General features: G+C 44.0%; 1 protein-coding gene across 1 annotated transcript in view; it reads left to right on the plus strand.

The window, feature by feature from the left end:
- Window positions 1-15,469, plus strand: part of grk3 (G protein-coupled receptor kinase 3) — a gene marked incomplete at its 5' end in the record, with an annotated part of 191,892 nt that extends 176,423 nt beyond the window's left edge. Inside the window, 4 exon segments of the mRNA XM_037692311.1 lie at window positions 1,207-1,369; window positions 1,452-1,588; window positions 15,092-15,205; window positions 15,295-15,469. Coding sequence (XP_037548239.1) covers window positions 1,207-1,369; window positions 1,452-1,588; window positions 15,092-15,205; window positions 15,295-15,456 — 576 coding nt within the window.
- Between the last annotated feature and the right edge of the window lie 10,964 nt (window positions 15,470-26,433).

Raw genomic sequence — 26,433 nt, forward strand, 5'->3', positions numbered from 1 at the left:
GCTTGGTGCCTGAGGTAGATGATGGCGTCATCCACCCCGATGCCAGGCCGGTAGACAAACTGCAATGGATCTAATGAAGACCTCACCAGGTGGCGCAAATTGTTGAGGATCAGCCTCTCGAGGGTCTTCATCAAATGTGAGGTCAGAGCCACCGGCCTGTAGTTACTGAGCTTGTTGCTTGGACGCCCCCTCGACCCAGTGCAGGTGGTGGGAGACAGAAGGACTCTAGCTAAAATAAAATCATTGCTGGACAACGTCTCCCACCCCATGCATGAAGCTGTTGCTGAACTGGAGAGTTCGTTCAGTGACAGATTACTGCATCCTAAAAGCACAAAGGAGCGTTACCGCAGGTCCTTCCTCCCAGCAGCTGTTAGACTCTACAACCATCACTGCTCCCAACAAACTCAATAAAGATTAAATACATGCTGACCTCTGCTTAAGCATACACTCTGCCTGTAATACTGTACTGTAAATAGTCTGCCATTCTCAATGTTCCAATACATATTGAAAATTATTATTGATATTGTTTATCTTATTTCTTATATATTGTGTTGTTTATTAACATTTAGGAACTTTTGTGTGAAATCTTTAAATCTTTTTATCTGTTGCTGCTGATACACTGGAATTTCCCATCCGTGGGACAATAAAGGCTGTTTCTATTCTATTCTATTCTAACATGCAATGTTTCACCAAAAGGTGTCGCTGTCCATCTCCTGAAAAGGGAATGTCATTAAACAAAGGGTTCTTATGGTGTTATCTTCATGGGAACCATTCTGGGAGAAATACTCCTTTTTGATAAAGGAAGATATCAAAGCAGCGAGTTCAGATGTTTCAAAAACTCCCAAAGTCAGTTGAACCAAAACTCTCATTAAAATGATCTGTCCGTTTCATGGGAAATGAGTTCATGGCAGTGAAGTTAACACAGTGACAGTTTTTTTTTTTATTACATTTACATTAGTGTCAACTAAAAAGTTAGTGAGCTGAGTTGAATATTTGTAAAACAATGTTAGTTTGTTTGTTCTCAAGGGAATAGATGAATCTTACTTTTTAACAGTTTCAAACGCAAAACACAGGAATGATGTTTGTTTGAGATGAGGTGAACTCTTTTTCTGAGGTGGTGTTCTCCTACAAGATAAATGAAGAGGAGACATTTTGGTGTTCTTACTGAACTGAGTGTTCTGTCTTCATTTTCTGTTTGTTCTTCAGCTGCTGGACAGCGACCAGGAGCTGTACAAGAACTTCCCTCTGGTCATATCAGAGCGCTGGCAGCAGGAGGTGGTTGAGACAGTGTATGAGGCAGTCAACTTGGACACGGACAAGATTGAGGCTCGCAAGAGGGCCAAGAACAAGCAGCCCGGCCACGAGGAAGGTGCTGAAACCAGCTGGGTGTGTGTTTGTACGCTGCAAGAATCGCTGTCAGATTCTCTAACAGTTTGTTTTTGTGTGTGCAGACTATGCTTTGGGGAAGGACTGCATAATGCATGGCTACATGCTGAAGCTGCGGACCCCGTTCATGGCCCAGTGGCATCGCTGCTACTTCTATCTGTTCCCTAACCGATTAGAGTGGAGGGCGGAGGGCGAGACACGGGTGAGTCGGCCTCGCAGGATACACACATTAAAGTCACATAGCTCTCCATGTTCACACTGATGTGAGTCAGTTTGTGTGTTCTGGAGCAAGGCTGTTCTGTTAGTGTGTGAACATTGTCTATCTGTTTGTCCCGGCGCCCCACTGAAGGAGAAGTGGCTCAAACCTGTTAAAAAACAGAAAGATGGGGTGAGTATTGCCACCAGGTTCCAGCAGGTTTAGAGATGACACCCCACCCCTTGCTTTACACTCAGTAGTGCTCTTGTGCGTGCAGCCATGTTTTTATTTGCAGCTTCCTGCAAACCTCAACCTCAAGTGTAGAAAAACACGCAACAAATTCCATTGTGTATTTATTTATTTAACTAAATCAAAACCAAAATGGAAAAGCTGTATGTGAAAAGCTAAGCCCTTTCTTGCCACTTCCACCATGTTCAGAAGGGAAAGTATCAACCAGGAGCTGCTGATTAAATTCACTTGAATACGTGATCATATCTGTGTGACCACATCTGTAAAAGCATGAATTTAGAGCAGTTTGCTGCTCTGGAGCATACAGCTGTGTGTTAACGCAAAGCCAAAGAGAGTAGACATCAACAATGACCTTAGAGGTGCTGAATCTTGCTACTTTTTATCTGATGATGTGATATTTTTGTTAAGCACTTTGGTAACAGTTTCTGTTTTAAATGTGCTCTATAAATAAATCTGACTTGACTTGACTAGAGAAGCAGCTGTTTTGGACACCAATCTTGGAAGAATAATTGTAATTTACAAAAAATTTCAAGCCAAAAGAAAGATTTTTTTTTAATGCAGACCATTTAAGAAATATGCCAACCTTCCCAGAAGTGGATCAGAAGAACCACACAACATCTGGATCATGTCCTTTGAACAGATGAAATCAAAGTAGAGGTGTTTGTCCCTAATGTTCACCGACATGTTTGGAGACAGCCAAACATCAAATTAGCACAAACCCCTCATACCAACTGTGAAGAACGATGCTGGAGGAGTGATGATTGGGCTTATTTTGCTGCTGTACGAACTGGGCACTGCACAGTCACTGACCCATGAACTCGTCTGTAGATCAAAGTATTTTAGACTCATGTGAGGTCATCTGTCTGACAGCTGAAGTTTGGACCAAATGCTCATGATGCTCCAGAACAATGATCATAAACACAGCAGCTAATCTAAAATGGTAAATGAATTGTATTTACCGTATTTTTTGCCCTATAAGTTGTTTGTGTATGTGTGTGCATAATTTGCATGCCCTGCGACTAGTAAAAGTAAAAGTGCTTTTAATGACAATCGGCTTGCCATTCAAAGCCACCTTCGTCCAGCTCGCCTGGAGCAACCGTCAAATCAGCTTCATTTCACTGGGCTGCCCCGGCGAAATGCAGCTAATTTGCCCATTGAAGTGCATTTATTAAGTAAAAGTTCAACTGAGACACACCGTTACTATGTTGAACAAACAAATAATTGTTTAAGGTGGTTATCTTATTAAATTTTGAAGAAATGCACATCGTTCCTTCTTCCTGATTTCCTCCCTCAGAGCACGCTCCCAGAGCACCGAGGCAGCTAATACTTTTGAAATGCAGCTGATTTGACCATTAAAGTTCATTTATTAAGGAAAAGCTGGACTGAGACACACCTTTACTATAATTTCGAGCAAATAAATAATTGTTTTTAAGTGTTAATCTTGTTAACTTCTTGTTAAAGTCCTCCCGTGCATGCTCCCGCCATTTGGCAGCCAATCGATTTTTGGCACAACACGGGCCCTCATTTATGGGTTGTCAGCGGTGACACATAATAGATGCAACATATTTATGGATTTTTCCACTTTATTAGACATTTTTGGACGGCTGCGACTTATACAGTGGAAAATACGGTATATAGCACATTACTTGCCAACCAGGCAGCCATACTGCAGTGTTTCCCCATCTGTTATCCAAGGAAAGTGCCCCGCCCTGTCATCAAAAGCAAGCGCACTAATGTAGTTCTAGATCAGGTCTATTCAACTAAACTGCTTGAGGGGCCACAGTTATTGAAAGCCAAGAGCTCAGGGGCCAGACATCTAGTAGTTATTCTCATTAAGTAAGGTTGTTTTACGATTTAAAAATCTAGTTTTATTTAAAAATAAACCCATTGGTTGGCCGAACTGGGCACACCTGTAGGCCTGATTTGGTCCCCGGGCCTCCAGTTGAATAGCCCTGTGCTAGAGTCTAATCCCTGCTTTGAATCCCATTCTTACACTAATGAGGCACACATCAGAGGCATTGGGTTCAGTGTCTTGCCCATGGACACTTCAACCTATGACTGCATATTACGAGGAATTAAACGTCTGACTGGACGTCAGTGGACAATTGCTCTAACCACCGATCTACAGGTCCTTCTCAAAAAATTAGCATATTGTGATAAAGGTCATTATTTTCCATAATGTAATGATAAAAATGAAACTTTCATATATTTCAGATTCATTGCACACCAACTGAAATATTTCAGGTCTTTAATTGTTTCAATACTGATGATTATGGCATACAGCTCATGAAAACCCAAAATGCCTGTCCCAAAAAATTAGCATATTTCATCCCACCAATGAAAGACAAGTGTTTTTAATACAAAAAACGCCAACCTTCAAATAATCATGTTCAGTTATGCACTCAATACTTGGTCGGGAATCCTTTTGCATGAATGACTGCTTCAGTGCGGCATGGCATGGAGGCAATCAGCCTGTGGCACTGCTGAGGTGTTATGGAGGCCCAGGATGCTTCGATAGCGGCCTTAAGCTCATCCAGAGTGTTGGGTCTTGCGTCTCTCAACTTTCTCTTCACAATATCCCACAGGTTCTCTATGGGGTTCAGGTCAGGAGAGTTGGCAGGCCAATTGAGCACAGTAATACCATGGTCAGTAAACCATTTACCAGTGGTTTTGGCACTGTGAGCAGGTGCTAGGTCGTGCTGAAAAATGAAATCTTCATCTCCATAAAGCTTTTCAGCAGATGGAAGCATGAAGTGCTCCAAAATCTCCTGATAGCTAGCTGCATTGACCCTGCCCTTGATAAAACACAGTGGACCAACACCAGCAGCTGACATGGCACCCCAGACCATCACTGACTGTGGGTGCTTCACACTGGACTTCTGGCATTTTGGCATTTCCTTCTCCCCAGTCTTCCTCCAGACTCTGGCACCTTGATTTCCGAATGACATGCAAAATTTGCTTTCATCCGAAAAAAGTACTTTGGACCACTGAGCAACAGTCCAGTGCTGCTTCTCTGTAGCCCAGGTCAGGCGCTTCTGCCGCTGTTTCTGGTTCAAAAGTGGCTTGACCTGGGGAATGCGGCACCTGTAGCCCATTTCCTGCACACGCCTGTGCACGGTGGCTCTGGATGTTTCTACTCCAGACTCAGTCCACTGCTTCCGCAGGTCCCCCAAGGTCTGGAATCGGCCCTTCTCCACAATCCTCCTCAGGGTCCGGTCACCTCTTCTCGTTGTGCAGCGTTTTCTGCCACACTTTTCCCTTCCCACAGACTTCCCACTGAGGTGCCTTGATACAGCACTCTGGGAACAGCCTATTCATTCAGCAATTTCTTTCTGTGTCTTACCCTCTTGCTTGAGGGTGTCAATGATGGCCTTCTGGACAGCAGTCAGGTCGGCAGTCTTACCCATGATTGCGGTTTTGAGTAATGAACAAGGCTGGGAGTTTTTAAAAGCCTCAGGAATCTTTTGCAGGTGTTTAGAGTTACGTCGTTGATTCAGATGGTTAGGTTAATAGCTTGTTTAGAGAACCTTTTCATGATATGCTAATTTTTTGGGACAGGCATTTTGGGTTTTCATGAGCTGTATGCCATAATCATCAGTATTAAAACAATTAAAGACCTGAAATATTTCAGTTGGTGTGCAATGAATCTGAAATATATGAAAGTTTCATTTTTATCATTACATTATGGAAAATAATGACCTTTATCACAATATGCTAATTTTTTGAGAAGGACCTGTACATCCAGCTGTGACTACAACAAATTGGCTGAAAAATCAAAGAATTAAAGTGCTTCAATGTTCCGATCAACGTTTAGACCTTAACCTGAGTGAAATGCTGTGGTGGGACCTGAAGTGAGCTGAGCAGAAACAAACGTTGACAAACCTCAAACAACTACTGAGAATAAGGCCCTTTCCCATGGGCTCAACATGGCCCTACCTGGTCAGGGTTCCAAGCATGCTGCACCTAGCTGATAATTTTACGTCAGAAGACTGCAGGCCATTAATTGGCCCTGGAGCCACGGCACTTGATGAGTCATTCCAGTGACTGCTTCAAGACCACTATTTTCATTGGCCATTTTCTACAGCCACAATGACGTGCATTTTCCCAATATTTTTGTTTCTTTACCCTTGTAAGCCTTCTCTGGCTCACTTGTAACTTGAGTAGGATTAATCATACATTAAGCACCAGCATGTCAGTTGTATGGAGAACCACAAGATGGTGTAGAACTGAAGTGGGGCGAGGTGGGTTGGTCTACAGTCAACAAACAGCTTTATGGCTGCTACAGGAGGTTCTACATGCTGTCAGATCAAGGGCTGGACTGACGGGACGTGGTGGAATCTATTGTGTGTTTTTGCAAGCTTGATTAGATGTGAGTCATTTAAGAACCTGGTAAAGAGCAGATTAATAATTGTCTTGATACATAGAAGCACCAAAGTCAATAAGGGTGCGCTCCCTTTTCCCTGGCTTTAAAAACATGTCATATATGAAGAGTTCCAATCCTCCCAGGAACCTCGCATATTAGTAGGGATGGGGCCGATCCGGTATCACTATCAGCGTCTGATACCAGCATAATTTACATATCGGGTTTTCTGATTTATGATGCATGTCTGTGTCTGTTGAAACGTCTCTACATGTGGTTCCCTGCCTGCTGCTCTGCACATTGGCTTCAAACTATGGAATGAATTTCCTGAACGGAGGCATGTCTCATGAAATCCAGAGTAATAAGACCCGCCTCACATTCAGGAAATCCATTTCATAGTTTGCAGCCAGCTTCAACGTGAGTAAATACTGAGGACTGAGTGAGCAGCACTGTGGCTAACGGCTAACCAACTTTTCATCGTAACATGTCCGCTGTGTGGAAGTATTTTACACTGGAAACACCACAAGGCAAGACAGTAACGTGCAATGTCTGCAGAGCCGCTGTACCGTGAAGAGGAAGCTCGATCGCGACCTACAATACATCGAACTTAAGCATTTGAAAAAGCACCACATTAAAGAGCATGAGGGTTGTTTAGCCAGGCATCGCGGTAAAGTTAGTTTTATGTTGGATGTTCGAGCTCCGTGGCTTCAGCGGTGTGTTCCTCTCGTTTAGTCCAAAGCAGACAGTCTGATTTTAGTCAGCTCAGTCTGCCCGTCTCTGAGGAGAAGCAGACTGAGCGCAGCTGACTGAAATCAGACAGTCTGCTTCGCAGCTTGATTGAATACTTGCAGCCACAATATAATTTACATTTGCCCTCCAGGAGATATGTATCAGTACAACAGTAGACAATCATAAAAAAGCATATGAATTGAAAAATAAAAGAAAATTATATTAAAAAAAGAAACAAAAACAGCTACATTATAAAGCAATGTAAAATACTAAAAACAGGAAAATGTTTGTGTTGGTTTATGCCAAGAACTTAGCAGATGTTTGAGGCCATTTAATCACTTTAATATCCACTTTGACGTATTGTTCTTATGCTTAGTGTATATTTGGTTGATGCTTTTCTTAGTTTATATCTTGGATCTTATTGCTGGTTTTCTTTTACATTTTATTGTGGGATTTAACGAGGACCCTGTGTACTTAATCTCGTTCACCACATGTACACTTGTAGTGTGTATGACAATAAAACTCTGACTCTGACTTTAAAGCTAGGAATAAAAAGCATGTTTTGTCTTAGCAGGATTTAATTCCAACTTTGAAACTTATCCAACATGAATAAAACTTAACTCAAGTTGCCTTTTTGGACATGCATGCATATATTTGTACAAACTACTTTAGAGGAGATTATTACAGCCTCATAAAATCAATAATGATGATGATATCGGAACGGGATCAGTATCGGCCAATATCCAGATTTAGGTATCGTATCGGAAGTAAAATAAAATGTGGATCGTGCATCCCTACATATTAGTCCACAATTTTTGTTTGTTGTTTCCTAGTGAGTAAACAAATCAGTGACATCACAAATTGTTCTTAAAAAGTCTAAAAACAAAAATTATCTGCACCATTGTTTCTGTCTGTGTTGCATCAGTGATTTGTGAGCTTAAGTTGAAGGATTTAAACTGTTCATATAATTTTTAGGAAGAAAACTTAGGTCGTTTTTACACCAGATAGTCCGGTAGACTCGGTTCCGTTCGGGACCAATATTCATGACCTTTTGTTTACATTTGAGCTGGTGCGTTTGCATTCACACTGCACTGTGCAGTCGAGTCAACCTGTTGAACCAACCTGTTCCCCCGCTCGCCTGTGGGGGCACTGCACCAAGAACTACTGAAAGAAACAACACAAACCTCTGAAGACATGTCTTCTTCTGTAAATAAAAATAAAAACGAAGTGGCATCAAGTTTTAGGAGTTATATTTTGTCATTTTTCAAAAATGGACAGCATGAGCAGAAGATAAGACAGAAGACCATGGAGAATATTGTTTTTCCACACAAGGCAGCTGACGGCTCCATATACGGTAAGAGAAATGCGTGTTTGTTTACCCTGCGGAGCGGGATCCGGTCTGTTTGCATTCACAATGCACTTGAACCGCGCTAGAGTTCGCTTCTACCGGACCGAGACCTAGGTTTTAGCCCAGGCCAGAGTTCGCCTTTTTGTTCCGTGACAGAGTTCGACTGCGCGTTCACACCTCCCTAAACAAACCGGACTTTCTAGGAAAACGAGCTAGAGTTCGATTAAAGCGGACTAAACAGGGCTAGTGTGAATGCTCCCTTAAATACAGAAAGTGAGGAGAAAACATTTTCCTGTGATTTCTACAATTATTATCAGTTTCTTGTGATTATTTTAACTTTCCACATTACAATAGATTATTCCTGTTTGTGGAAACTGCTTTTGTGAGTAACTTCAGACAGAAATAATTTTACAATCCTAATAAAATGGTTGATCAGCTTTTTGTTAGCAATCAAATTTTTTTCAGCCACGTGTAACTAGGCCTGTCACGATAACAAATTTTGCTGGGCGATTGTCTCAGAAATTATTGCGATAAACAATAATATTGTTTGAAATTTGACAATGATTACCATATTTTCTGCCATATGCATCGCACCGCCATATTAGTCGCATCAGTCCATATTTGCCTAATAACATGTGAAAATCCATAATTAAGTCGCTTTGCCGTATACGTTGCATCTATTATGCTTCACTGCTGAGGGGTCGCATTTATTACGCGTCACCGCTGACAACCCAGATGTGTGGACCGGTATTGTGCCAAAAACCAATGGGCCACCAAATGGCAGCCGTGGGAGCATGCACGAGAGGACTTTAACAAGAATTTAACAAGATTAACACTTAAAAACAATTATTTGTTTGCTCGAAATTATATTAAAGTGTGTATCAATCTAACGTTCGCTTAATAAATGTACTTTAATGATCAAATCAGCTTTTAAAAAATATTTTGCTGCCTCAGTGCTCCATGAATGCTGAGAGGACGAGAAAAAGAAGGAGGAACGAAGCTCAATAACTGCACTTAAACAATTGTTTTTTTGCTCGAAATTATAGCAAAGGTGTGTGTCAGTCTAACATTTACTTAATAAATGCACTTTATTGGTCAAATCAGCTGCATTTCACCGGGGCGGTGCTGCTGGATTGACAGTCGGTCCAAACAGCAAGCAGAACCAAGGTGGGGAGGCTGTGGCAAGCCGATTGAGTCATTAAGGTCGTTTTCACACTAGATAGTCCGGTAGACTCGGTTCGGTTCGGGACCAATATTCATGAGCTTTTGTTTACATTTGAGCTGGTGAGATTGCATTCACACTGCACTGTGCAGTCGAATCAACCTGTTGAACCAACCTATTCCCCCGCTCGCCTGTGGGGGCGCTGCACCAAGAACTACTGAAAGAAACGACACAAAAACCTCTGAAGACACATCTTCTTCTGTAAATAAAAATAAAAACGAAGTGGCATCAAGTTTTAGCAGTTTTAGGAGTTATATTTTGTCATTTTTCAAAAATGGACTTAGCATGAGCAGAAGATGAGACAGAAGACCATGGAGAATATTGTTTTTCACACAAGGCAGCTGACGGCTCCATATAAGGTCAGAGAAATGTGTGTTTGTTTACCCTGCGGAGCGGGGCCCGGTCTGTTTACATTCACACTGCACTCGAACCGCGCTGGAGTTCTCTTCTACTGGACCGAGACCTAGGTTTTAGCCCGGGCCAGAGTTCGCATTTTTGTTCCATGACAAGAGTTTGATGGCTTGTTCACACCTCCCTAAACAAGCCGGACTTTCAAGGAAACCGAGCTAGAGTTCAATTAAAGCGGACTAAACAGGGCTAGTGTGAATGCACCCTAAAAGCTGGTGAAGATTCTCAGTCATCCAGGATATGATCAATTCAAAAAAGTTCAAGAAAAAAAACAATAAAGTGTAAAGTATTGTATAATAAATAAAGTCCACTTCTTTTTGTCTTGAACTTTTTTGAATTTGTCATTATAGCCACGTTTACCTATTACATGACACAACAACATTCCACTTCCCATGGGCTCGGGGGTCGAGTGCAATGTGGGATGGGTGGTGGCCGAGGGCGGGGACCCTGGCGGTCTGATCCTCGGTTACAGAAGCTGGCTATTGGGACGTGGAATGTCACCTCACTGGTGGGGAAGGAGCCTGAGCTAGTGTGTGAGGCTGAGAGGTTCCGGCTAGAAATAGTCGGACTCACCTCTACGCATGGCTCTGGCTCTGGAACCAGTTTCCTTGAGAGGGGCTGGACACTCTTCCACTCTGGAGTTGCCCCTGGTGAGAGGCGCCGAGCAGGAGTGGGCATACTTATTGCCCCCCAACTTGGTGCCTGTGTGTTGGGGTTCACCCCTGTGAATGAGAGGGTGACCTCCCTCCGCCTACATGTGGGGGGACGGGTTCTGACTGTCGTTTGTGCTTATGCACCAAACAGCAGTTCAGATTATCCACCCTTTTTGGAGTCCTTGGAGGGGGTACTGGAAAGTGCACCTCCTGGGGACTCCCTTGTTCTGCTGGGGGACTTCAATGCTCATGTGGGCAATGACAGTGAGACCTGGAGGGGTGTGGTTGGGAGGAACGGCCTCCCTGATCTGAACCAGAGTGGTGTTCTGTTGTTGGACTTCTGTGCTCGTCATGGATTGCCCATAACGAACACCTTGTTCAAGCATAAGGGTGTTCATATGTGCTCTTGGCACCAGGACACCCTAGGCCGCAGTTTGATGATCGACTTTGTCATCGTCTCATCTGATCTGCGGCCGCATGTCTTGGACACTCGGGTGAAGAGAGGGGCGGAGCTGTCCACTGATCACTGCCTGGTGGTGAGTTGGCTCCGATGGTGGGGGAGGATGCCGGTCAGACCTGGCAGACCCAAATGTATTGTGAGGGTTTGCTGGGAACGTCTGGCAGAGTCTCCTGTGAGACGGAGTTTTAACTCCCACCTCTGGGAGAACTTCGAACATGTTCCAAGGGAGGTGGGGGACATTGAGTCCGAGTGGACCATGTTTCGTGCCTCTATTGTCGAGGCGGCTTACCGGAGCTGCGGCCGCAAGGTTGTCGGTGCCTGTCGCGGTGGCAACCCTCGAACCCGATGGTGGACACCGTCGGTGAGGGATGCTGTCAGGCTGAAGAAGGAGTCCTATCGGGCCTTTTTGGCCTGTGGGACCCCGGAAGCAGCTGATGGGTACTGGCAGTCCAAGCGACATGCGGCTCGGGTGGTCGCTGAGGCAAAAACTCGGGCATGGGAGGAGTTCGGAGAGGCCATGGAGAATGACTTCCACTCGGCTTCGAGGCGATTCTGGTCCACCATCTGGCGTCTCACGGGGGGAAAGCGGTACGCCACCAACACTGTTTCTAGTGGGAGTGGTGTACTACTGACCTCAACTCAGGATGTTGTGGGTCGGTGGGCAGAATACTTTGAAGACCTCCTCAATCCCACCGACACGTCTTCCACTGAGGAAGCGGAGCCTGGGGCCTCTGGGTCGGATCCTCCAATCTCTGGTGCTGAAGTCACCGAGGTGGTTAAAAAGCTCCTTGGTGGCAGGGCCCCAAGGGTGAATGAGATTCTCCCAGTGTTCCTTAAGGCTCCGGATGTTGTCGGGTTGTGTTGGCTTACGAGACTCTGCAATATTGCGTGGACATCTGGGGAAGTTCCCCTGGATTGGCAGACCGGGGTGGTGGTCCCCCTATTCAAAAAGGGGGACCGTAGAGTGTGTTCCAACTACAAGGGAATCACACTCTTAAGCCTCCCTGGTAAGGTATATTCGGGGGTTCTGGAGAGGAGGGTCTGTCGGATAGTCGAACCTCTGATTCAGGAGGAGCAGTGCAGTTTTCGTCCTGGCCGTGGAACACTGGACCAGCTTTACACTCTCAGCAGGGTCCTGGAGGGTGTGTGGGAGTTTGCACAACCGGTCTACATGTGCTTTGTGGACTTGGAGAAGGCGTTTGACCGCGTCCCTCGGGGAACCCTGTGGGGGATACTCTGGGAGTATGGGGTACCAGGCCCTTTGATACGGGCTCTTACGTCCCTGTATGACCGGTGTCAGAGCCTGGTCCGCATCGCTGGCAGTAAGTCGAGCTTGTTCCCGGTGAGAGTTGAACTCCGCCAAGGTTGCCCTTTGTCACCGATTCTGTTCATAACTTTTATGGACAGAATTTCTAGGCACAGCCATGGTGTTGATGGGATCCGTTTTGGTGGCCTTAGGATTGCGTCTCTGCTTTTTGCATATGATGTGGTCTTATTGGCTTCATCAGATCATGATCTACAGCTTTCGCTAGAGCGGTTCACAGCCGAATGCGACGCGGCCGGAATGAAGATCAGTTCCTCCAAATCCGAGGCCATGGTCTTGAGCCGGAAAAGGGTAGAGTGTCCTCTCCGGGTCAGGGAGGAGGTCCTACCCCAAGTGGAGGAGTTCAAGTATCTTGGGGTCTTGTTCACGAATGAGGGAAAAAAGGAGCGTGAGATCGATAGGCGGATAGGTGCAGCGTCAGCAGTGAAGCAGGCGCTGTACAGGTCTGTCGTGGTGAAGAGAGAGCTGAGTCAAAAGGCGAAGCTCTCAATTTACCGATCGATCTACGTTTCTACCCTCATCTATGGTCACGAGCTTTGGGTTGTGACCGAAAGAATGAGATCTCGGATACAAGCGGCCGAAATGAGTTTTCTCCGCAGGGTGTCTGGGCTCTCCCTTAGAGATAGGGTGAGAAGCTCGATCATCCGGGAGGGACTCAGAGTAGAGCCACTGCTTCTCCTCGTCGAGAGGAGCCAGTTGAGGTGGCTTGGGCATCTGTTTAGGATGCCTTCTGGACGCCTCCCTGGTGAGGTGTTCCGGACATGTCCCACCTGAAGGAGGCCCAGAGGAAGACCCAGGACATGCTGGAGGGACTATATTTCTCGGCTGGCCTGGGAACACCTCGGGATTTCCCCCGAAGAGCTGGCCCAAGTGGCTGTGGAGAGGGAAGTGTGGACCTCCCTACTTAGGCTGCTACCCCCACGACCCGACCCCAGATAAGCGGAAGAAAATGGATGGATGGATGGAACAACATGCCATACCACTATTACTCCTCTGCTGCAATCCAGTGGCTGAAAGTGATACTGCTCTTTTTTTTTCCAGTCAAGATAAATGGAAACGGTCATATCTCAGCCAAAAAATGGTTTCTAAATATGTTGCTTCGGCCTATAAGCCGCAGGGCATGTAAATTATGCAAAAAACTGCAACTTATATAAAGAAAAATACACTAGTAATTATTGTCAAATTTAAGAAGAAATGTCTAATTTGTTTTGCATGTAGTACATTTTTTGACCACCGGATTGCAGTATAAGACCGTTTGAACTGAAAGATGGATAGTGAGGGAGCGAGCAGTGTTCTTTAAGAAAAATGGGAGGGAGGCCCCTTGACGTGACATGGGCTCTCTCTCTCTTTGGTTCTCAAAATGGCGGACGATTGGTGTGGTTTGAGCTCTTTTGCATCGCAGCAAAGTCCATGCTCAATAATCCAGGTATACAATCCAACATTTTTCAGTCAGGTCATCTGGACAGTTTTTTTTTTGGTTTTTTTTTGGTGCTGAAACGTTTTGCCTTCGGTCCAGAAGGCTTCATCAGTCAAGGAAACACACAACAAAACTTATTCTTCCCCCAACAGCTAATTCCAAAGTGGAACAAACCAGTTCTGCTTGTGATAAGATGGTCTCTTTGGTATGCCCCTCCTCCATTGCCGGCCCTCTTCGTTGTTGACAGTCTTGTCAAACTGGTTGAAAACAACAAAGTCCATGCTCAATAATCCAGGTATACAATCCAACATTTTTCAGTCAAGTCATATGGACAGTTTCTTTTTTTGTGTGCTGAAACGTTTCACCTTCGGTCGGGAAGGCTTCATCAGTCAAGGAAACGCACAACAAAACTGATTCTTCCCCCAACAGCTTACTCCAAAGTGGAACAAACCAGTTCTGCTTGTGATAAGATGGTCTCTTTGGTACGCCCCCTCCTCCATTGCCGGCCCTCTTCCTTGTTGACAGTCTTGTCAAACTGGTTGAAAACAACAAAGTCCATGCTCAATAAACCAGGTATACAATCCAACATTTTTCAGTCAAGCTGGACTGTTTGTTCCACTTTGGAGTAAGCTGTTGGGGGAAGAATCAGTTTTGTTGTGTGTTTCCTTGACTGATGAAGCCTTCTGGACCGAAGGTGAAACATTTCAGCCCAAAAAAAAAAAAAAACTGTTCAGATGACCTGACTGAAAAATGTTGGATTGTATACCTGGATTATTGAGCATGGACTTTGTTGTTTTTAACCAGTTTGACAAGACTGTCAACAACGAAGAGGGCCGGCAATGGAGGGGGGGCCATACCAAAGAGACCATCTTATCATAAGCAGAACTGGTTTGTTCCACTTTGGAGTAAGCTGTTGGGGGAAGAATCAGTTTTGTTGTGTGTTTCCTTGACCGATGAAGCCTTCCGGACCGAAGGCGAAATGTTTCAGCACAAAAAACAGAAACTGTCCAGATGGCCTGACTGAAAAATGTTGGATCTTTTGCATAGCATTTTTCCACACAAAGCTTTGTGATTTATCGCAACATACTTGTGTGTAACAGCCTAGACCATTGCGATGTTAAAGTTGCTAACACTTAAAGGTGTTAAGATTAGCATCTGCTAAGTTTTGGTGCTGCTCTGAGATCAGTTGTCCTGGTTCAGGTCCCATACAGTCAGAGGGTAAAGAGCTGGTTCAAATTGGACACGACTCCAAACTAATTCTCTTGGTTGCCCCTTAAACTCACACATGAATATTTCTCTTGGTTTTTCGTCATTTATGAGTAACCAATTTTGTTTGCAGCAAAACCTGCTGACGATGGAGCAGATCGTATCAGTGGAGGAGACCTTGATTAAAGACAAGAAAGGTATTCTGCTGCGCAGCAAAGCAGGGAAGCAATTTGTTTTGCAGTGTGAGGTAAGACTCCCATCTGTTGCTGCTACCAAACATGGTGGCTGACGTTTAGATAAACAAATGATGGCTTAATTTCCTTTCTGTGTCCGCAGAGCGATCCAGAGTTTGTGCAGTGGAAGAAGGAGCTGAACGGGGCGTTGACAGAAGCTCAGAGGTTGCTGCTTCGAGCCCCAAAAGTCATTGGGAAAAGCCGAACCGGTGTGGTGGAGCTTTCCAAACCTCCCCTCACACACCACGACAGTAATGGCCTGTAAAATTTCTAGAATTGCGCCACTCAAGGTGGCTGCATGTTGGAGTAGCTCTGTTACTTTCATTCTGAGATATTACTTTTGAAAACTTTAATTCCTCTTTTTTCTGGAAATAAATCGCTTTTTTTGGATGATCATTTCCTCTGGTGTCGGATGATGTGCAGCTGGAAGGATTTTTACAGAAGTATCTTTGCTTTTTGGACATTTGTTATGATGCGTAACCATAACAACAAGGTTGTTTATTACAATTGGGAGCGGCTGATTAACATCTCCAAAGCTCAAATAATATCTCAACTACAGCCTCAAATCCCAAATGAGTTGAAAAGGAGGCACCATGGATGCAGAGCAGGAGCAAAGAAAAGGGAGAAAGAGAGAAGAATGAAGTTTAAACCATCTCTTCCATCAATCATGATGGACAATGTGAGATCACTGGGAAACAAGTTGGATGAACTTCAAGCCCTAACAAGGACCCATCCAGAGTATCGGGAATGCAGTGTTATGTGTTTCACTGAGACATGGCTGCAGGATCATATCCCCGACTCCAGCGTTTCCTTGCTAGGCTTTCTGAACATACGAGCAGATAGAGATTTAAAGAGGAGTGGCAAAAGGAAAGCAAGGAAAGTGGGTGACCGACTATATAAACTTCTGTGTAAACAACACCACCCCCACCAGAACAGTGAGATGCTTCCTCAATAACAAACCCTGGATTACCACTGACCTGAAGGAACTGCTAAACCAGAAAAAAAGAGCCTTCAGGGAGGGAGACAGGGAATTATTGAGGAGCACACAGAAGCAACTGAAAGTTAAGATAAGAAACAGCAAGGAGGTGTACAAGAAGAAGCTGGAGAGCAAGCTCCAACAGAACAATATCAGAGAGGTGTGGTCAGGGGTGAAACGGATCACAGGCTTCAAGCAGAAGGAGGATCAGAAGGATGGAAGCCTGGACAGAGCCAATGAACTGAACACATTCTTCAATAGGTTCAGTTCAGGAACAAGCTCAGCATCCTCCTCTCTTGCCCACAGCCAAACATACATACCACCCTCCATTGACCCAAGGCTGTCCTGTCACACCTAAAATATTGTATCTACCACTTCAGTCATGGACCCTTCTTCTACATATTGGTCTTCAACCAAATCAGAAGATGCTGATACCTCCTTTGCCTCCCCCCTCTGCATCTCCAGAAGGCAGGTGAGGAAGCAGCTGGAGAGACTGAACCGGAATAAGGCTGCAGGTCCAGATGGTGTCAGTCCCAGAGTCCTGAATGTCTGTGCAGAGCAGCTCTGTGGGGTTCTGCAGCACCTCTTCAACCTTAGCCTGACCCAGGAGAAGGTTCCAGTGATTTGGAAAACATCCTGTCTTGTTCCAGTGCCAAAGAAAACTCACCCATCAGTCCTCAATGACTAGACCTGTTGCCCTGACATCCCACATCACGAAGGTCCTAGAGAGACTTCTGCTGACCCACCTGACTAGACAAACAAGCACATATCAGGACTCACTGCAGTTTGCTTATCAGCGTGGACTTGGAGTTGAAGATGCCATCATACACCTGCTTCAGCAAACTCACTGTCATCTAGAAAAGGCAGAGAGCACTGTGAGAGTCATTTTCTTTGATTTCTCCAGTACATTTAACACAATCCAGCCTGATTTGCTTTGTCAGAAACTTCAGAAGACTCAGGTGGAGGCCTCAACAATCGCCTGGATCAAAGACTACCTGACGAACAGACCAGAGTTTGTGAGACTGAAGGGTTGTGTGTCTAACCAGGTGGTCAGTAGCTCAGGAGCACCACAGGGGACTGTACTCTCACCATTCCTTTTCACTCTGTACACCTCAGATTTCCAGTATAAAACAGACTCCTGTCATCTGCAGAAATATTCTGATGACTCTAAAGTAGTCGGGTGTATCAAAGATGGACAAGAAGCTGAGTACAGGGAACTGGTGGACCGCTTTGTGGCATGTTGTGGAAACAATCATCTCATCTTGAATGTGTAGTGAACTAACTCCGGTCAAGACCTGCCTCTGAAGACCTTCATGGGACAGGAACTGTTATTTCATTGATTTGAATCCAGAAATACAAATTAGCTCATCCAGAGACTTTCTAATTGTATCCTGAACTAATCAATTGAAAGAACACTCGCTTTTTTATATTATCATTACTATTTTACAATGTCTTGATAATCAAAAGTGTGTTTAGTTCAAACCATTTTAAATGTTGAAGTGAACCACTCATTTTAAATCAACTGTGAAACAGTATTAATGATTTTTTAATCCTCATTCAAAGTAGAAATCAAGTTAAATGTCTATGTTACAAAGTAATTGTGCATTTTTGATCTTCTGTCTGAAATGAGAAAGGAGTGATGTCGGTCAAAAGTCGGAGACAGTCAAAAACAAGTTATTGGAACGAACTGTCATGTTTTTAAACCTCTCTGACAGAAACAAGAAAACTGGCACCTGTAAGTCTGTCATTTCTCCAAAACATTTCTCTGTCTGTTCCTAAACATCTCCGCTGTTTTTCTGACTTGTAGTGACCCTCTGGCGTCACTAAAACCACACCCCTGTTGGTTCTTTCAACCAATCAGGACTTCCCAAAAGTGACCGGAAGCAGAACTCTTTAAAAGTCGACACTTCCTAGTTCCAGTTAGTTCTGGGGGAGAACAGAAGTTCCAAGAGAACAGAAGTTCCAAAAGTTCAGAACAGAGAGTTCTGCTGGAGAAGGTGAAGTCCACGGTGGTCTTTTTCTGAAAGATGACACCTGTCTGGAGTGTTGATTCAGGTCATCACGTCAAAGACCTATTCAACATCTCAGGAGTTCAGCACGTTTGCTGAAATTCCACTTAACTTAATCCTATCCTTCGGGGGAGTTTATTTTGGAAGCTGGGCCAGTCAGCCTCGTGGTCCCAAGTTGATGAGAAGCGGATATAAATCCCTGGAGATAAAAAGACTCAGCCTTGCTGGACGCCAGGAGAAGGCCTCTCTGAAACCCCACCAAGGTAAAGAGTCGACGCTCGGGTACCATCTAGCTGAAATCACTGGGAAACGTGCTATCTGGTTTCAAACAAGATAACTCCCCATCTTTTCTTTATTATCTTAGTTAACCCTAAGTATCCACTTTTCCTTCTTAAACTTTACTCCATCTCTATATTTCCCTGCCAGTAAAGATAAGCTTAAAAGCCTGCAGACCTTAATTTAAGATCTAAGTATATGTCTGTTGTTTCAAGTTGCAAGTGAGGAATCATGGCCGTATGATTTCTCATTGTAAAGCTCATTAATTAAGCTGTGTTATTGTGATCAATTATGCCAATCAATGTGTAAATGTGTGATGTGTTTAAATCGTTTTGATAAATAAAAGACCTCACTGTTGTGGTGGGTCAGAAATTTAAACACGTCTTTGTCCACATTTAACCTTCTAGGCACGATATGACTTAGTCCAGAAAAATGAAAGAATCCGTTTAAATTAAGTATAATATTATGTACTTGAATTAGTCCATATATTATAAAATGTAAGAGAGCACCCCTGAGCTAAATCCATCTCACGACTCTCTCATTACAAATGTGAACAAAACGAGATGATTGTAGATTTCAGGAGAATCAGGAACAGGTCCAACCCTATTTCTATCATGGGAGAAGAAGTGGAGGTGGTGGAGAAGTATAAATACCTTGGAGTTCACCTGGACAACAGACTGGACTGGAAATGCAACAGTGAAGCCGTCTACAAGAAGGGACAGAGCAGACTGTACTTCTTGAGGAAGCTGAAGTCCTTCAACGTTTGCAGCAAGATGCTGCATATCTTCTATAAGTCTGTTGTAGAGAGCGCTATCTCTTCTGCCATCATATGCTGGGGTAGCAGCACCAGAGCAAGTGACTTAAAAAAGACCAACAAGCTCATAAAGAAGGCTGGCTCAGTTCTGGGGACTCCTCTAGAACCTTTGGAGACGATTGTTCAAAGAAGGATTCTTCATAAAATGAAGAACATTATAGACAACCCTCAGCATCCTCTTCATCAGACTGTCATACAACAACAGAGTGTCTTCAGTCAGAGGCTTCTTCAAATCCGTTGTAGGACAGAACGCTACAAGAGATCCTTCCTGCCCACAGCCATCAGCATCTATAACAACTCATTAATGAAACCAGGATGATGAGTTATCACAACATATAATTTCCCTCTGGGATTAATAAAGTATTTTTGAATTGAATTGAAATACACGCGCACAGGTTTATATATAATATATAGAAATGTGCACACACATACACGTACCTTGACACAGACACTGCACACCACCTCATCACTGTAAGTCATAAAGACATTTGTCCTCATCTCCTCTATGGATCGTGGCAGTGTGGGTACAGACCCACCAGCTTTCCCCCCCCCCCCCCCCCCCCCCCCCCCCCCCACACACACACAACCAATCAGAGGATAAGTATTGTTTTGTTGTTTTTTTCTCTGCCATAGAGAGGAAGTAAGGAGGCAAGAAGAGAAATGTAGGAGTTCAGCTCATGAAGAACCTCAAACATGGATGTGATGAGGGGCGCAGTCCCTCACTTACCACCACCACCCTGATCTGTCTGGATCACATGACTGTGGACTCCTCTAAGAAAAAAATAACAACACAACAGAAACCACATGAGAGAGACCCATTCCGTATGTAAAAGCAAAACTAAACATCAAAAGAACTGCTGCTGATCTGGATCCTCCCTCCTTTAAACATTCCTCTCAGTTACTTGAGTGCACAAAGTGCCAACGTGAATATTTTACTTGAGTCACCTGAGCAGCCAGGAGGACCTGCTCCCTCACTCTGGACACTCAGAGGGGGGGATTATAGGCAGTAATTGATCATTCCAGTCCAAAAAACAGGAAGGACCACCGACTCTCTTCAGATTGGCTCCCACGCAGCCTGTTACTATGGAGACTGAGATTCCATTGGCTGTCAAACAGCAGCCGGTTGCTATGGGAACCTGGAAGACCAGTGTACCTGGGGATCAGTAATTGTGGACAGTGGTGTAACTATTATATGTATGAAGGTTGTGGGGGGGTGTCTCTGAGTGTATATAAGCAAACCTCTCTCTGTGCATCTTCAGTGTTTTAGTCCAGTATGTTTTTATTGTTCCGGACCTCTCTGTCTGCCTGCTTGTGACTCTGTCCAGGGTTTCCTGTTGGAAAGAGTGGCTTTTTGTGGGGTGGGCTGGGGGTGTCAGAGCTGTGCTCAGATGACAAGTGCACACTCTACCATACATACATCCTAGCAGGTTCACAGATTCAGCCAGTATTTGTGGATAGACTGTAGAGAAGAGAACCAGTAGTTGAAGATCAATTGAGAAAAAAATCCACCTTCAAGTGGGCCAAACACAAATCTCTGTTGTGGAAAACATTTTACACTTAATCTTAAATTTGTTTGCACACAAAACTGCATCATTGTTGCTATAATTTAATTATCCCAAATGCCCATGTACAGCATCCAGATAGTAAACTGCTCCGCTTGTACTTTTAGCTTTTTTTCATGAGAAAGTTATCACTTTTTTCCAACTGCAGCGTTGTTGTTCTGGCAGATGAAATATGAGCCAAACAATGCATGTTATCTCTCCATACCTGAGCTGAGTGTTCAGACCTGTGGTAGCTAGGTGGTTTGTGCCACAGTCCCATAATCCTGAGGTTGCAGGTTCAAGCCCAGGTTATGTCAGGAAGAGTGTCTGTCATAACATAAAAAAAAATTAAAAAAATTCTAAATTAGTCATTCTTTTAGAAGGATGTAGCTGAAAGTAGAAGATGAGTTGAACGTTCAGATTGCCTCTTGAATTTTAGTCAAATTTCGGAGGCATCAGTTCGGAAAGAATTCTGGTGGTGTTGGTTCAGAATAAACTAAAGTGAATTATTGTATATTTTAATTTTCTGACTGTGTCAATCCCAAAATGTATTTTTTCTGATTGTTAATGTTAAGCTGCTGTTTTTGGTCCCAAAATTAAACTAATGCAGAGACCTGCTCAGGTCCAGCTCAGGTTAAACAAGTCTGCCATAAACTGAGATACCGGTATATTTAAAGAATTAGCGCAAATTAATATCACTTTTTCTCTTTTGGATAAAATTTCTCCTGGGATTAGTGTGGCGCTCCACCTGCAGCCACACTGGATGAGCTTTTATCTGCACCAACAAAAATATTTATTTTTTTAGAAATTTTTTATCTTTATTGCTCAATTGTTTAACTTTTCTTTCTTGAACTCTGCTGCCGAGGTGTACCACTCGGAGTACAGGTTAGCTTTTATCTCAAAACCATGCTTGTTAATGGAACAGGAAAAAACTGTACATTTACAGTGTGGATACTCCTATTTTAGACACATAAAATAAAAACGATACAGAAAAAAGAATGAAAAACATAGAATAAGGTTTTTCTCTGTTTCTATTTTTGGTTTTAGTTCAGTTTGGTCATCATACAGTTGAGGTGAAAAGCTTTTCATCTTTGGGGAGTTTAATCTTTTTTGCTTGGACCTCATCCTGGTTTACTTCCCTAAAGGATAAGAAGTCACCCAATTGCAGTGTTAAGGGTGCACATAGTAGGAATTTGAATTATTTGTTGTATTTCAGGGCTTTTATTTTTCATACAGTACCGTGTCCTTGTCTGTGACAGCCACGCATTTCTGGAGCTGTGATGCAAGACCCTAAGTAGGAAAAGGGTCGATTAGGGTGCATTATGATGTTTTTTTTTTTTTTATTGTTTTCAATGTTTAGCCTTTTATCAGTCAGGGGAAGATTTTACTGTCTTATAGAGAAAAGTTGCCACCTCTTAAGGTGTCTTTTATTTTTGTAAACCAAAATGTTTTTTGTGTTTTTTGTTCAAATTTATGTTGCACCTTTTTTTTTCTAGCCCAGTACTTACAGATTGTTAAATGTGCCAAATAACTATTGATGAAACCTACAGGAAGTTAGAACTTTGGACCCTCCTCTTCTTGGACACAGCGGCATCCCAAATGATCGAATAAACCTGAGTTATACACACAGGATTTTTGTGATGGAAGTTTTATCAGAAGGGTACAAAACTGTGACCAACCGTTTATCCACTGATGTGTGCATGTGCCTCTGGTTGTCACCAATGTTGCCACTGGACCTCCAGACATGCAGGGCCCCGCTCAGTGTATCTGTTCCTGAAGGTTTTCTTTTACACTGTGTGTATGTAGTGCGAGTACACGAGCATATGTGAGCCTCAACAATGCCTCCTATGGTCATCAAGTGGACTTATTTTATTTTATTTTTTAAATGTTGCACATAGATTTAATGCTCAAACACACGCTCAACACAGTTTAAACGAAAGGTGGCATATAGGGAAAAAAATAAAGTATATATAAATATATGTGTATATGAAATGACTAAAATGCTGTAGGTTTATTTAAAAGATTTATTGTAGAAAAGTTGTTGAGGGGTGGTCGGGAGTTTTGATGCAAGTATAACTGTTTATATTGAAGACTTCAGCTCAAGACCCCTTATGATGAGTACAATCAATGGAATCAATGTTCCCTCGCCCGGACACGGGTCACCAGGACCCCACTCTGGAGCCAGGCCTGGAGGTGGGGCATGCTGGCGAGTGCCTGGTGGCCTGGCTTTTACCCATGGAGCCCAAAGAGGAGATGTGAGTCCCCCGGAGGTGGGCTCACCACCAGTGGGAGGGGCCAAAGGGGTCGGGTGTGGGAAATTGGTGGCCGAAGGCGGGGACCTTGGCGGTCTGATCCTCGACTACAGAGGCTGGCTCTAGGGACGTGGAATGTCAACTCTCTGGTGGGGAAGGAGCCTGAGCCACCAACACTGTTTATAGTGGGAGTGGTGGGTCAGTGGGCAGAGTACTTTGAAAACCTCCTCAATCCCACCAGCACGTCTTCCACTGAGGAAGCGGAGCCTGGGGACTTTAGGTCGTGTTCTCCCATCTCTGGTGCTGAGGTCACCGAGGTGGTTAAAAAGCTCCTCGGTGGCAGGGCCCCGGGGGTAGATGAGATTTGCCCAGAGTTCCTTAAGGCTCTGAATGTTGTGGGATTGTGTTGGCTTGCACGACTGCAATATTGCGTTGACATCGGGGCCAGTTGCCCTGGATTGGTAGACCGTGGTGTTGATCCCCCTATTCAAAAAGGGGGACTGCAGAGTTTTTATTCTAACTACAGGGGATCGCGCTTTAAGCTTCCTTGATGAGGTCTTTTCAGGGGTTCTAGAGAGGAGGGTCCATCGGATAATCAAACCTCGAATTCAGGAAGAGCAGTGTGGTTTTCATCCTGGTCGTGGAACACTGGGCCAGCTCTACACACTGAGCAGGGTCCTGGAGGGTGCGTGGGAGTTTGCCCAACCAGTCTACATGTGCTTTGTGGACTTGGAGAAGGCATTCGACTGTGTTCCTCGGGGAACCCTGCGGGGGGTGCTACGAGAGTATGGGGCCCTTGGATACGGGCTCTTAGGTCCCTGTATGACCGGTGTCAGAGCTTGGTCCGCATTGCTGGCAATAAATCGGGCGCATTCTCAGTGCGAATTAGACTCTACCAAGGTTGCCCTTTTTTACCGATTCTGTTCATGACTTTTGGGCACAGAATTTCTAGGTGCAACCAAGGTGTTGAAAGGATCTGTTTTGTTGGCCTTAGGATTGTGTCTCTGCTTTTTGCAGATGGTGTGTTCCTAATGACTTCATCAGGTTTTGATCTACAGCTTTTGCTGTAGCGGTTTGCAGCGGAGTATGAAGCGACCGGGATGATGATCAGTGCCTTCAAATCCGAGCCCATGGTCTTGGGCTAGAAAAGGGTAGAGTGCCCTCTCTGGGTCGGGGTGGAGGGCCTGCCCCAAGTGGAGGAATTTAAATATCTTGGGGTCTTGTTCACGAATGAGGGAAAAATGGAGCAAAAGATCAATAGGCGGATAGGTGCAGCGCCTGCAGTGAAGCAGGCACTGTACTGGTCTGTCTTGGTGAAGTGAGAGCTGAGTCAAAAGGTGAAGCTCTAATTTACCAATCAATATACAATCCTACCCTCATCTATGGTTAGGATGCCTTCTGGACGCCTCCCTGGTGAGGTGTTCTGCATACGTCCCACCTGGGAGGAGACCCAGAGGAAGACCCAGGACACGCTGGAGGGACTATGTTTCTCAACTTGCCTGGGAACACCTTGGGATTCCCCTGGAGGAGCTGGCCCAAGTGGCTGGGGAGAGGGAAGTCTGAGCCTCCCTACTTAGTCTGCTACCCCCGCAACCCGACCCCGGATAAGTGGAAGAAAATGGATGGATTTCAGTTCAACTCTTGCACTTAAAGACATAAGAGTTCATGTACCTGCAAGTTCCAGATGATTATTTCTGTTGGAATACTGGACTGTTTGCTCTGTCATATTTATTTCTGTGTGTGGAGAGAGAGTCCTCTGTCCTCGACGAGTTTTAGCTTTCAGCCAACAGCTCGTTGTAGAAAATCCTCTGGTTTCCACCCATTAGATACTGTTTTCATAAGACAAAAATACTACTGCTTTTGGGTTATTGAAATTATCGTCATGATATTACTGATATGATTGATATTATTCAGTGATTCTTAAAAAGTTTATTTCAATGATTTTCTTTATTTCTTGAGATGGGTAGGAAATTGCCTGTTGGATTGCTTGTAAAAACAGTTCATAAATAAATAAATCTTTTTTTTTCCGTTTTGTATTCTATCATGTCTAATTTATTTTGTTGATTCTTTACCTGACCGAATCTGGAGCATTTATTCACATGATCAAATTTAGGTGGTGGAAAAAAAAATCTCCTTTTTTAAAGCTTACTTTATAGTCTTGGAAAAGATAATTTAATATTTTTTCTGTTATAGGGTTTGTATGTTAAGACATACATAGTTGAACCAGGATCCAAAATCCCATTTAGATTACGGTAATAATCTCTTTCAGTAAAACTGCTCTAGACTTTACCAGGTTTTAAAAATAAATATTTTATTGTATACACTTAGAGCTAGTTAGAGGAGAAGTCATACTAGTCAGCCATATTGTCACACTAGTAGTCCAAAAATCCCAACGGGAGCTTTTTGTACCCAATTGAAGAGCGAAAAAGGGATTTGCAATGCTATAGGTGCTGGTCACAAAATTAGAAAATGGACTGTACATATATAGTGCCTTTCTATCTTATCCAGATACTCAAAGCGCTTTACACTACAATCTAAAAAAGTTAAATCTGGTCCTCTGGACATTCAAAAAAACCCAAAACAAAGCAAAACAACAAAAAATGTAGAAACGTTTCGTCTCTCGTCCGAGAGACTTCTTCAGTCTGAGGAGCTGTTTTCAGTTCAGTCTCTTAAATAGCACCTTCTCAGAGTGGATCAACCAGTTTTGCTGCTGACAACCAAAACCAGCTGATCACATGCTCAAGAAGGACCATCAGCCTAACAATGGATCATTAGCACACTGATGGCTGTGTACTATTCACAGAGGGCTGAGTGATACTAGCAATCACAGCATTGTAAGAGGGGGACAATTGAACACGTAGGCCTCCACCCCTGTTTAATGATGGACGGTTTCTTTTCACAAAGATGGCCTCCTTCACTCCTCTCTCAAACCATCGTTCCTCTCTATCCAGGATGTGCACATCTTCATCCCTGAAAGAGTGACCGCTGGCCTGGAGATGAGTGTAGACCGCAGAGTCCTGGCCTGATGATGTTGATCTTCTGTGCTGGGCCATCCTTTTGGCCAGTGGCTGTTTTGTTTCCCCGATGTAAGACTGATCACAGCCCTCCTGACACTGAACAGCATACACAACATTACTCTGTTTGTGCCGGGGGACTGGATCTTTGGGATGAACCAGTCTTTGCCGTAATGTATTTTGGGGTTTAAAAGCCACTGGGACGTTATGTTTAGAAAATAAATGTCTCAGTTTCTCTGATACTCCCTCAACATATGGAATGACCACTGGTCTGGGTCTGGGTTCCTCCTTTTCACCTGTTGGCTGACTGGAGTCCTGTTTGGGTTTCTTCTCTGCTTTTAGGAAGGCCCAGTTAGGATA

The sequence above is a fragment of the Nematolebias whitei genome, chromosome 18, assembly GCF_014905685.2.
Source record: "Nematolebias whitei isolate Nwh7 chromosome 18, NemWhi1, whole genome shotgun sequence".
Lineage (NCBI taxonomy): Eukaryota > Metazoa > Chordata > Actinopteri > Cyprinodontiformes > Rivulidae > Nematolebias > Nematolebias whitei.